We start from the raw sequence: 11,436 nt of genomic DNA, 5'->3' as shown, positions 1-11,436 counted from the left end.
AGAAAGCCCCACCCCGGCGCACCGCTCTGCTCCCCGGCCCAGCGCGCCCGGCGCCCTCCGGGAGCGCGGCCCGAGCAGGCTGGGGTCGGGGCCGGGCCGGGGCGGAGCGGGGCGGGGCGCGTCCTCCTGCCGGCGCCACCACCCCCGGGCAGGCAGGGCAGCGCGGCGGGGCGAGCGGCGAGCATGCAGCGCCAGCCGGAGCCCGCGGGCCCGGCCGAGCCGCGCTTCCGGGCGCTGGTGGAGGCGGCGGGCGGCCGCGGGCAGGTGCTGCTGGTGGGCGAGCTGTGGGAGCGAGAGCCGAGCCGCGCGCTGCTGCGGGACTTCGCGCGCGCCGTGTTCCCGCCCGACACCGCCGCGGGGAAGCCGGGGGCCGGGGCTGCCGCGGGCGCAGGGCCCGGGGCGCGGGGCACGGGGCGCGACATCCGCGCGCCGCTGGTCTTCGTGCTGTGCCGCGCCGCGTCCCTGGCCGCGCGCGAGCCGCGGCGCCGCCTGCGGGAGATGCTGCGCGACGTGCGCGGGCGGCTGCGGGCCGGCGCGGCACTGGTCGGGGTGCTGGTGGCCGAGGCGGGTCCGGAGGACGCTGCGGCGCCCGGGCTGCGGCTGCTGGAGGCGCTGCTGCGCACAGTGTTCGGCCGCCGCGCGGGGGCTGAGGTGCAGGCGGCCACCTACTGCCCCGGCCGCCCGGCCTCCTGCCTGGCCGTCCAGGCTGCCGCCTGCAGGGCCCTGCAAGCCGCGGGACACGGGCGACCAGGTGAGCTGCGCAGGCTGGCGGGCGCGGGGACCAGAGCGGGGGGCTGCGGAAGCCCCCACGGGGATCCCACTTTAGGTCGACCTCCTTGGTTGTGCAACGAGGTAAACTGAGACCCAGAGCTGGGAGATGCCCAGCACCAGGCTTCCCGGCCAAGGGGGAGCGGCCCCTGGCAAGCAGTCGAGCTTCGGCAGGAGGCAGGGAAAGCCGAGGGGACACGCGCAGCCAGGGGAGAGATGGGGGACGGGACAGGCCGGGAAGGCGGAATTGCCTTGGGGTGCAGAGATGTGGGTCGTGTGCGTGGGTGTAGAACTGGCCGAGTGGCAGGGTCGGAGCCCCAGGAGAGGCGAAGGGAGGCGGAGTGCAAGCCCTGGGGGACTCCAGTAGAAGGCAAGGAAGAGGTGCCGGAAGGGTTCCAGGGACTGGGACGCTGAGTCGCCTGCGCCCCCTGGGTGCCCCCCAGGCTGCCACCCACTGTGGCGTCTCCCTGCTGCCCCCGTGTGCCCACCGAGGCCGCCCTCTTCCCGCACCTTGGGACTCAGGGGCCCCAGAGTCAGAATGTGGGCACCCCGCGGAGCTAGGCTGGGCTGGGGCCTTTGCAGGGCAAGCACCTCCGAGCTCCCGCTGCTCCTGAAGAGTAAGCGATAATGACGACACGTGTGGCTGCCTGCTCCCTCCCTGGTGTCCGTTGTCCAAGCTGGGACTTGCTGCACTCAGGGGGAGGCGCAGGAGCGGGGCTCCTTCCCACGAGGGAGACCTGGCACCTGCATGTGACAAGTGTCACAAACGCAGTGCGATCTACCTAACCTCCCCCAGGCCCTTAAGCGCTTTCCGTTGGGGCTGGAGGCTGCGTTGGAATCTGGGCTGCGGCATCCGGACAGGGAAGTGGCCCCTTTGGGCTCTTTGACCTGATCCCAACAATGGCTGTGGCTTCCGGAGCGTGGGCCCGCACAGCCTTCCCTCCCCTCCTCCTCTGCACCAGACGCATCTCCTCCCCTCTATCAGAACTGAGTTTCCCGCTGCACTCTGGCCTGCAAGTCCACCGGTGAAATCCCAGAACACTTGGCTCTCCCCTGCTCTTACCTCGTGATTTTGTCACTGTCGCCTGTTAGTTTAATACCCTTCCATTTCCCAGTATCCTGGCTGGCTTGCAGGATGACAAAATAAGCCTTTTTTTAAAAACAAGAACACAGCTAAGGGTTTGGCTCAGTGGTGCCAGTGCCTTCATGGCAAGTGCCAGGTTGTGAGTTCGATTCCCAGTACTGAAACAAACAAAAAAGTGCAAACACTTTTGAAAGTGTAATGTTTTGTGGAAGCCTCATTCTATGAATGGCAGAGGTCTTGGGTGTGAGAATAACTCACACCCTCCCATCTCTTTCCAGCTCCTGCAGCTCCTGCTCCATGCACTGGTGTTGCTAAGGTTCTTCTAGAGGCCATTCTTGTTGTTTATGTCTTTCCTCCATACCTGATAATGGTTCTTTTAAAATTTTTTTTTAAGTTGTTGACCCTGAGGTAGAGGCATTTCACTTAGGTTTGTGGTGCCTACTTTGGCTGCCTTTTTGGTGGAAAACCTAAGCATCCATCTTGTTAAAAGGAAGTACAAATGAAAAGCACATCAGCCAGGTGTAGATTATGAACAAAGGCTCGTCTATGACTCTGCTGTCCTTTACCTAACCTCCCCCAGTTCACTGTGTAGCCCAGGCTGGCCTGGAACTCAAAGTGATCCTCCTGCCTCAGCCTTCCAGGTACTGGGGTTATAGGAATGTGGGATCACACCCAGTGCCCAAATCTTTTTTTTTTTTTTTTGTACCAAGAATTCAACTTAGGACCTTGTGCTTGCCAGACAGGCACTTATGCCACTGAGCTTTATCCCTGGCCCTCTGAATCTTTTTTAAAAAACATTTCCTCTGGATTTTATTCTAGATAATCAGGGATATAAGGTAATCTGCAGATAACTGAAGTGGTACTGTAATTTTAAGAACTCCAATCAACACTGTTTCAAGTTATAATTGTTTTATGCAATTCTAAAAGAGTTTCGATCTGTTGTATTCCTGTTGTTAAGAAACAGTTTTTTGGGTTTTTTCTTTGTTGTTGCTGTTTGGTTTCAAGACAGGGTCTCACTATGTAGTTCAGGCTGGCTTTGAACTCACTTTGTAGCCCAGGCTGGCTTTGAACTTGAGCAAATCCTCCTGCCTCAGCCACCTGAGTGCTATGATTAGAGACATGCACCACCACACCTGGCAAGAGACAGTTTGAACTGAAAATGAGGGACTGATGACTGCTCTTTGAGTATTGGTGTCATGTAGTGAATTGCATGCCATATTTTGTTTTGTTTTTCCTTTTGCTGTGGTTTCCCCCACATGGTACCCAAATGGCAGGGTTTTTTGAGGGGGACTGAGAGCTTCGGACAGTTGACATTCGTTCAGGTTTGCTGAACAGGACCCGGCTGACCTCTGCTCCTGGGCCTTGTGTTCTTTCTAGCAGAAGGAGCCTGGGAGAGACAGCAGCTCCCAGGGCTGCTGAGCTGCTTTGCCTGGGGTCCCTGGGGCCACAGGAAGGAGCGAGATGCCACCTTCTCCAGAGGGTCATCTCAGGGTGAGTACTTTGGCTTCTTGGAGGGAAGGTCTGGATATAAGGACAGGGGACCGATGCCCTTGCAAGGCTTCTGTCCTTCTGGGCAGCAGGTGGCCAGAAAGGTGGCCAAGTGTGGCATAGGCATCATCACAGGCATACCCAGGGGTCCGTGGAGGACAATGGTGTGAATGACATTTGAGCCAGGGGAGGAGGCTTCCCATGTGTGGGAATGGCAAAGCTGGAGGGATGGCCCTGGAGCAGAGGTATGACAGTGGATGTGGTGCCCAGAAAGGGGACAGGCCTCAGAGTCCCAGGCCAGGGTGTGGAGACAGTGAAGGGCACATCTGGGGCCACTGGTGTTTTCCAAGCTGTGCCTCAAGATGGGGTGTGTCAGAGAGGTGACCTGAGTGCAGGGATATGGAAACCAAATATAGAGTCCACCTTGGAGTCACCTGCAGTGACCTCAGGATGGACAGTAGTAGCCTAGACCAGAGGGGCAGGGTGGGTGAGGAGAGGCGGGAACTCACAGGAGCGTTTTTTGGGGGGGTGAATCATGGGTTGCTAAAGGGAGGTGAGGGAAAAGGGGAGAGAAAGATTATAGGCAGTGGCTTAAAATAAAGTGTGAGTTGGGCATGGTGGCGCATCCCTGTGATCCCAGCATTCAGAAGCCGAGGCAGGAGGATCACAGTGAGTTTGAGGCCAGCCTGGGCTACGTAAGCAAGTTCAAAGCCAGCCTGAACTACATAGTGAGACCCTGTCTCAAATTTTTAAAAAAGTTACCCCAGGAGGGACTAGCCATCCCTACATCACCTGAGGCACCCTGGTCACAGTGTCTCCCATCCACACCCAGGGCGGGCTTCCTACAGGGCCGGTGGCTGAAGGGGGGAAGTGTCAGAGCTGTCTTAGCACTCTGCCTAGCACAGTTGAAAGCCTGCTTATAAAAGAACAAGGCCAAGACAAGAGGACCTCAAGTTCAAATCCAGCCTGGGCAATTTAGCAATTTAGGGAGACTCTGTCTTCTAAAAAAAAAAAAAAAAAATTAAAGAAAGGAAAACAAATACTAAAAATCATTCACTTAATTTTATCACTCAGCAGTAACTATGATCAATATTTAGGGACAGACCATTCTGTTTGTTTGTCTGTACATACCTCTCCCTGTGATTTTTTTTTTTTTTTTTTTTTTTTTTTTTTTTAGTGCTGGGCATCAAACTCATAATCTTGCGCTTACCAGGCAAGCACTGTGCCACTGACCAACCCTTAAATTTTAATAAAAGTTACTTCAATATGATATTTAAATAATCTGCAGCGTACAGCAAGTACTTAAAATATCCAGCTGAAAAAAAAATATTAATTTCAACCTCTTGGTAATCATTTGGGATGTGTCTAGAAACTGAAAGGGATAAAAAACCAAAGTGTTAATGACTCCCGGAATCATTAACAACTTTACATAAATCACAGGTAACTCTCTCTGGAGTATATAACAAGTCTCATGTAGGACTTCATGTATTAAGATGGAAATTTCACCTATGGGCTGTACTCCTCCGTCCACAAGGGGAGTGGTCCAGGTTCCCTTGTGGAAACTACAATCTGCAGATGCTCAAATCCCTCATATAAAATAGAGAGATGTTTGCATGTAAGCCGTGCACATCCTCCTGTATCCTTCACATAATCTCTAAGAGCAGAGTCCCTGACTTTGTGGGCACCAGAGGCTGGTTTCCTGGGAGACACTTTTTCTGTGGATGGGGGAGTGGCTGCAGGATGATTCAAGCACGTTACATTTGTTGGTACTTTGCTTGTTATTATTGCATTGTAACATAATGAAATAATTATGCAGCTCACTATAGTGCAGAATCAGTGGGAGCCCTGAGCTTGTGTTCCTGCAGCTAGACAGTCCTATCTAGGGGTGACAGGAGACAGTGACGCCCCAAGTGTGTGCTTCTGTCCAGGCTACTCTGTAATCTCATTTTGGAGGCTGTCACTGCAGAAAACCTGTTTCACAAAGATAGAATGTTGGAAACAGAAGCAGGCTTTTCGGCACTTTCGTGACAATTTGGGGATATTCTAATTTGACTTTAATCCAGAGTACATGAGGATCTAAAGTTGCATCTAACATACTTTTAAGGCTGTTGTCTCTTGCAATCCCAAATAGTTGATCTTTGCCTAGCACAGTCAGTTCCTCTGATTTATGCACAGCGGGTCTGGGATCCATTGCTTCCTGGTTCCGGGACCTATTATGGCTGGGAAGTATAAGCTCAAAGTCTTTTGAAAGCTAGAATGGGTGATCACGCAACCGCTGGGAGAAAAAAGACCCTGTCTTGGTCCCTTTCAAAATCTCTGCTAATGTTTGAAAACTCCAGAGTTCACTTGTCACTCCCCTAATTCCAGTTTGGTTTTGAATGCAGCCACTTTATCTGCCAACTTGAGTGTGGTTTCCTTCTCTCCTGAAATGAAAGATGGACTTCATGGAGCAATGAATGTGTCACGTGACTCAGCAAATTTTGTGACCCATTCTGTGTCACTGAAATGTGGTGGCCATTTTCCTAGGGAAAAAAAAAATCTCGGTAGTGACTCGCAATTCAGAGCCTCTGGCTCATGATGTACCTTTAAAAGCCATCTTGCTGCTGTATAAGAGAAGACACATGCGCACTGCAGCCATCTTCTTAGAGGGCTGCTCTAACAGAAGGGAGTTAAAGTCATCAACTTTAGCGGCGTTGATGATTTTAATCACTTCTTAAAAAACATTGTCAAGCTCAGGTAATATTTTCCAGCTAGCCAGCTTTTGTGTATGGATGGCACAGTGTACACTCACATTCAAAAGCAACCTCTTAAACCCGCATGGTGAAACCAAAAACCATCCCATCAAGGCGCCTGCGCTGTGGTGCCCATACTCAGTCAACATGACCAGTTCAGCTTCCTGCTGTACAATCACTCAGACCCTAAGAGTTGTTTTGGAGCTGTGATGTTAGTTGGTAACAAAAGTGCATGGAGCATACCCTCCTGCCTGTCCTCCAGAAAAAATAGACATTATTGTGTTGTCAACATTGGTAGACGGGTCAGCCTGGCTGCTGTACCACAGTAACCCGCTAACCCTCTCTAATAGTTGTACCTCGATACCCACTGCTACTTCAGCAGTTCCCCCAGCTAGCATGTGAGCTGAAAGAGGAACATATGACACCTTTGAACTGAGGCCTGTTTTAAAAATGTCAGATGTCCTTAGCAGCAAGCAAGACCACCTCTTCCTCAGTAGCAAGGGCTTCCCAGCTTAGCAGTGCGGTTGACCAGTCGGAAGAGTGATGCTCTCAGGACAGACACATTTGATGATGTGGGGACTTCAGGCTTTGCTTCTCTAATTTATGTTCACATTTTTTTTTTCCTTTTGGGAAACTCCAGAGGCTCATCTTTCAGTGCAGGGTGCTTGGTCTCCAAGTAGCAGAGCAGCGTTGAAAGTTTCATGGCTTTCTTGAAGGTTTCACGGCCTCCCCATGGAATACAAAGTAGATCTGGAGAATGTGAATCACCTGTTGCAATGAGCCTTTACTTTAAGTAGGCCTCGTGATATTTTCTTTTAAATACAGCTTTCTTTTTGTTGGTGGTTTTCGTCTTTTACTGTCCCATCACTGAGTCTTCCTTTTCAAAGAAGCTCTCCAGTGACATTTGTTTGTTACTTACTATGGCCAGGGTTAGCTTGTCAACTTACTAAACTGGGTGAGAGAGAAGCAGGTAGTTAGGGAGAGGCACAGACAGAAGTGGTAAATAAATAATGGAGGCCCACATGCGGACAAAAATAAGTGTCAGATCCTGATTTAAAGCCTGCCACCAGATGCAGCTTGTCACTGCCACTCACTGACAGGGCTTCATCATGAGTTTACAAGCAGTGGATTTTTTTCTTTGCTTCACAGTCAGGCCTTCTCTGCTGATAATGATTTAGATCTGCAGCTGCTCACCAGTGCTAGCATCACTGTCTCAGCCCCACATCAAGCAGTGCGATCATGTTTGATTCTGTAGATTTTTTTTTTTTCACTATGTGGTTCAAGCTGACCTTGAACACACTCAGTGTAGCCCAGGTTGGCCTCAAACTCAACAGTGATCCTCCTGCCTCAGCCTCCTGAGCACTGGGATTACAGGCTTGTACCACTACACCTGGCTTTTGTAGAATTTTATACTAAGGGCTCAGTGCTGAGTGCCTTATACATTTGCCCATTTAGTCCTTTTTTCTGGACACTGACTTGGGACTATTAGGGAGCCTTCTGCTTCATGAGAAGCCCTGACTCAAACCAGCATGCACTGCAAGGGACTCATTATTTTATCAAAAAGATGGTCTAGGGGTGGAGCTGGGTCAGAGTCAGCTGATCCTCTCTTTCCAGGACCCAGTGTTTCCTGCTCCCTGGAACCCAGCCTCAGTATTGCTTTCATCCTCAGACCTGGAGCAAGATGCCTGCAGCAGCTCCTGATTATTCCCGTAGGATAAAATCCTATCAGTGGAATCACTGGGTCAGAGGCTATGTCAGTGTTTCAGGTTTTGATCTGTGTTTTGTGGCTTCTCGGTGAAGCCTACTTCTTCTCATTCAATCCTTGCTCCCTGACCTTCTGACAGCATCTGTCTTCTCTTGTTCCAGAGACACCACAGGACTCCGAGGATGAGCTGGCCCTGACTGCCATCTTCCCTAATGGAGACTGCGAAGACTGTAACATTGGGTTCAGAGCTCAGGACAGGGCTGCCCGCCTGTCTCCTGAGCTCCCTGGACACTCGAGATGAAGCTGGACCTGGGGCTGTCGCTGCTCTGTCCTACAGACTGGGCGTCATCTCTGTGTTGATCTCGCCTGGTAGCAACTACGAAGACCCATCCACTAGGGGGCTGCCACAGTCCTAGTTGCCCGTGGGACCACAGGACTTGCCAGGACCAGCAGGACCTGGGAAAACCTCTGCGGGCCCTGCTCCTCACTTAGTAACTGCCCCCTTGTCACTATGGATAATGAAGTCATTTGGTCTCTCTGTGCCTCAGTTTCTCTAAGCTGTTGAGCTGTGGCATCTTAGGGTATAGGGGCACATGCACAAGAGTACGAACTGGCAAGAACTCTGGACCCTACCCCTGGGGAGTGACCCTGGCATGGTCTTTGGAGCTTGTTTCCCAGTGCCCGAGGTGCAGTGCCAGCCAGTAGCTTTCCCCCAGAGGCCAGACCGCCCCTCTGGGCAGCATTGGAAACTTGTGTCTCAGTGTGGCTTATCGGGCATCAGTGTGACTGTGGGGCATCTGTGGCATTTAGTGGGCATCTCACAACGTGCAGGACATACTCTCAGACAGCAAAGACTTAGTTCCGTCAAAATTCCAGTTGCGCAACCTGTGAGAAACTGCGGAGGAACCGATTACCTTGTGTGAAAGTCTAGGAAGCCGCCCCCAGAAAGCTTCAGGCTTCCTGGGACATTGGCTCCCAGAAGAGGCTGGAAGAAAGCATGCACTGTGGTGCGGTGGGGGGCAGCTTGGGCCACAGCCCAGATGCCCATGTGTTGCAGGACAGCAGAAATAGCAACTCCTGCCTGCAAGAAGAAAGCGCCCCTCTCTCTCATGCTGACTCAGGGTGTGCCAGGCCCTTTGAGATGCTGGGAGCTGCACCAGCTGCAAGTGAAGCTCGGGGCCTGGGATTCAAGCCGGGGACTGCTCTAGGAGTCAGGTCTGAACCCAGGGTCGGAGCAGATGCAGTCCAGTGGGGCTGGATCCTGTTGCCTATGAGTTTGAGTTAGATGGGGGACTGTGTTCCTTGCAGAGCTGGCAGGGCTATTTTGCACTCACAGGGGCTGTCGCCTCTGCATCTCTTGTGCACCCTGCTTACCCTGGAGAAGGCCATCCGGGGACAGCACGGGCAGCTCTGAATTTCCCCCAGCATGAACCATGCTCAGGAGCAGTAGCTAAACGCATGCAGTCCTGCGCTCCGCACTCTGCGCATGCTGGCCACGCCCAGTACCACGCCCTCTGTGATGCGGCCACTGGGAGAACAGGAAACCTCAGCCACCCAAGGGGCTCTGAGATTCTAAAGAAGGCCCCTCCCTGCTCGGTGCCTCAGTTTGTCCTCTGTACCAGAGCGCCCAGTCCTGTCCCTCTGTGGTGCCACGGAAGGAGTGCGAAGGTGACCAAGCAACGTCTTCCTTTGGGTTAGATCCAAACAGTGCGGAGCCATCGGAGCCATCGCCCCGGTAGCGGGACCCAGTTGGCTTTCTTCACGCAAAGATGAACTCAAGGAATTCCGACTCACAAAGTTTACTGATTTTGTTTTTAAGTGGGGAGACTTCGTATCGTGGAAGCTGCTATCTTTTTTTCTATTTCTCTGTCGATTTCTTTGTAATCATCTGGTTGGAGTTTTATTACTGAGTAGGCGTGAGAAGGTTTTTTAAGTTAGGAATTTGTCTAAGGTCCAAGTTAAAAGGTTTAACAAATCTTTTGCTTGTTGCCCATATTTGAAACTTGGGAGTCTGCACATGTAACAGTCTAGTTTTTGGGTGGGAGGAGGGGCCGCGCCTTTCCACCCCATCCTGTCCCCCAGCCCCGTGGCCCTTTACTCTTGTGACACTGGCTGGTTGCTGGTCCTGGTGGATATTTGAGCGGGGCAGCTCTGGGCTGAATGATAGGTTGCACGGTATTTTCTTCACTGCTTTCATTACTTCTTAGGAATAGCTGAAGAGGAAAGGTCTTTGTTCACTGGGATTTGGGTTCTGCCTCCCAGAACCCAAACCAGCTGAGCACCATCCCCAGGAGCCATCACTGAGGGCAGAGCAGTCAGGCCTGTCTATCTGCTTCTGGCTTGAATGGAAAATTCCTTACATCCAATAAAACCAAGCCTCACCTCATTGATGTCTTATCAAAAACAAAATAGCTGTGGTCCATGCCTGTAATCTCAGCTGTCTGGAAGCTGAAGCAGGAGGAGTCCAAATTTAAATCTCAGCCGGGGAAATTTAGAGACATGGTGAGATCCTGTCTCAAAATAAAAAGGGCTGGGTATGTATCTCATTGGGAATCCCCTGGGTGCCCTGTACTGAAAACAAAAATCATCTTGATTCTCATAGCAAGTTCTCCTTAGGGTCTCTGATGGGTAAGGAATGTGGGCGCCTGGCCAAAGCCTCTGGAATCATCTTTGGCCTGAATGTGCCCTCACCCTGGGTAAAATCTCCACAGCTCTGCTGGCAGGAATTGGAAAACAGAAGTAAACTTGGTTTGTTGTGTTTCATGTTTCAGTATGGAGATTGAGCCCAGAGCTTTTTGCACTGAGCTACATCCCTGAGCCCTTTTTATTTGTTTAATTTTGGGACAATGTCTTCCTTAGTCACTAAATTGCCCAGGCGGCCTTGAATTTGCCATCCTCCTGCCTCAGCTTCCCAGGATGCTAGGATTACAGGTGTACACTGCCACCCTCAGTTGGAAGTCACTATTCGAAAGGAGATTTTCAAAGGTAACATTCGGTTTGGTATGCACAGTGCATGTTTGTGTACCTGCCCATGTTGAGAGGAGCTAAATTGGCTTTTACAAGGCTTAGAGAAACCTCTGTCACCATCTGTTTTCCCTGTGTCTATCCCCAAGAGGGGCTCCTCTGTTGCCAAACCAAACACTTCAGACGGGAGCAAAGGGGCCAAGTGCTGAGGCAATGGCAGGGGGTTCCTTGCGTGGCTGGAACAAAGGCTTGGGGGCCTTGTTGAAGACAGTAGCCTGTCAGAGTGACCCCATCGCCTGCCAGCTTCCTGAGGTCAGGAGACCCGGACTTTGCTCTGTTTGCAGGGCAAACATGGTTGGAGCAAGAGCGGCTCTTTGTTCCAAGGGCTACACCAGCCACTTGCCTGCTTGTGTGCAGATGAGGACTGGGATGGGGGTGGGGCGCCCCTCCTCTGTGTGACCTCGAGCTTCGGTGGAAAATGGGGGCACAGGCAGCAGGGACCCCAAGAGTCTGACTGCAAGCCTTACCAGAGCCCTCTGATACTGGACACTTAGGACGGCCTGACTGGGAGCCGGGAAGCCCCATGGGGCTGCAAGTGAAGGAGCAGTGTCGTCCCGAGGGCCCACTGCAGTGCTGTGGCTTTGGTGAAGTGAGGACCCTACTGGCTCCCGCCTGGCCTCCCCAGCTCAACTGGG

General features: G+C 52.3%; 1 protein-coding gene across 3 annotated transcripts; it reads left to right on the top strand.

Annotated features, from left to right (window-relative positions):
* The first annotated feature begins 136 nt into the window (after positions 1-136).
* On the top strand, positions 137-9,752 carry CUNH2orf72 (chromosome unknown C2orf72 homolog). Of its 3 annotated transcripts, none has more exons than XM_063237122.1 (3): positions 138-751; positions 3,233-3,343; positions 7,939-9,752. In XM_063237122.1, exons 1-3 carry the CDS (start codon positions 184-186, stop codon positions 8,076-8,078), a joined length of 819 nt encoding a protein of 272 aa, XP_063093192.1. In that variant the 5' UTR covers positions 138-183; the 3' UTR covers positions 8,079-9,752. The 3 variants fall into 3 exon arrangements, with proteins under 3 accessions (XP_063093193.1, XP_063093192.1, XP_063093190.1); XM_063237120.1 differs by having other exon boundaries at positions 139-751; positions 3,230-3,343; XM_063237123.1 differs by lacking the exon at positions 3,233-3,343 and having other exon boundaries at positions 137-751.
* Positions 9,753-11,436: the final 1,684 nt, after the last annotated feature.

Source organism: Cavia porcellus, unplaced genomic scaffold, assembly GCF_034190915.1.
Source record: "Cavia porcellus strain 051 isolate PalLab524CR breed Dunkin Hartley unplaced genomic scaffold, mCavPor4.1 scaffold_26, whole genome shotgun sequence".
Classification (NCBI taxonomy): domain Eukaryota; kingdom Metazoa; phylum Chordata; class Mammalia; order Rodentia; family Caviidae; genus Cavia; species Cavia porcellus.
Note: the sequence above shows the minus strand (reverse complement) of the source record. Positions and strands in the feature narration are given on the sequence as shown.

What these genes read in the sequence shown, in the direction of transcription:
- CUNH2orf72 (XM_063237120.1), top strand. Translation starts at nt 184, where the DNA reads ATGCAGCGCCAGCCGGAGCCCGCGGGCCCGGCCGAGCCGCGCTTCCGG. An exon ending in CGCGGGACACGGGCGACCAG is followed by an intron (nt 752 to 3,229) that starts GTGAGCTGCGCA and finishes TGTTCTTTCTAG; the next exon opens with CAGAAGGAGCCTGGGAGAGA. An exon ending in CTCCAGAGGGTCATCTCAGG is followed by an intron (nt 3,344 to 7,938) that starts GTGAGTACTTTG and finishes CTCTTGTTCCAG; the next exon opens with AGACACCACAGGACTCCGAG.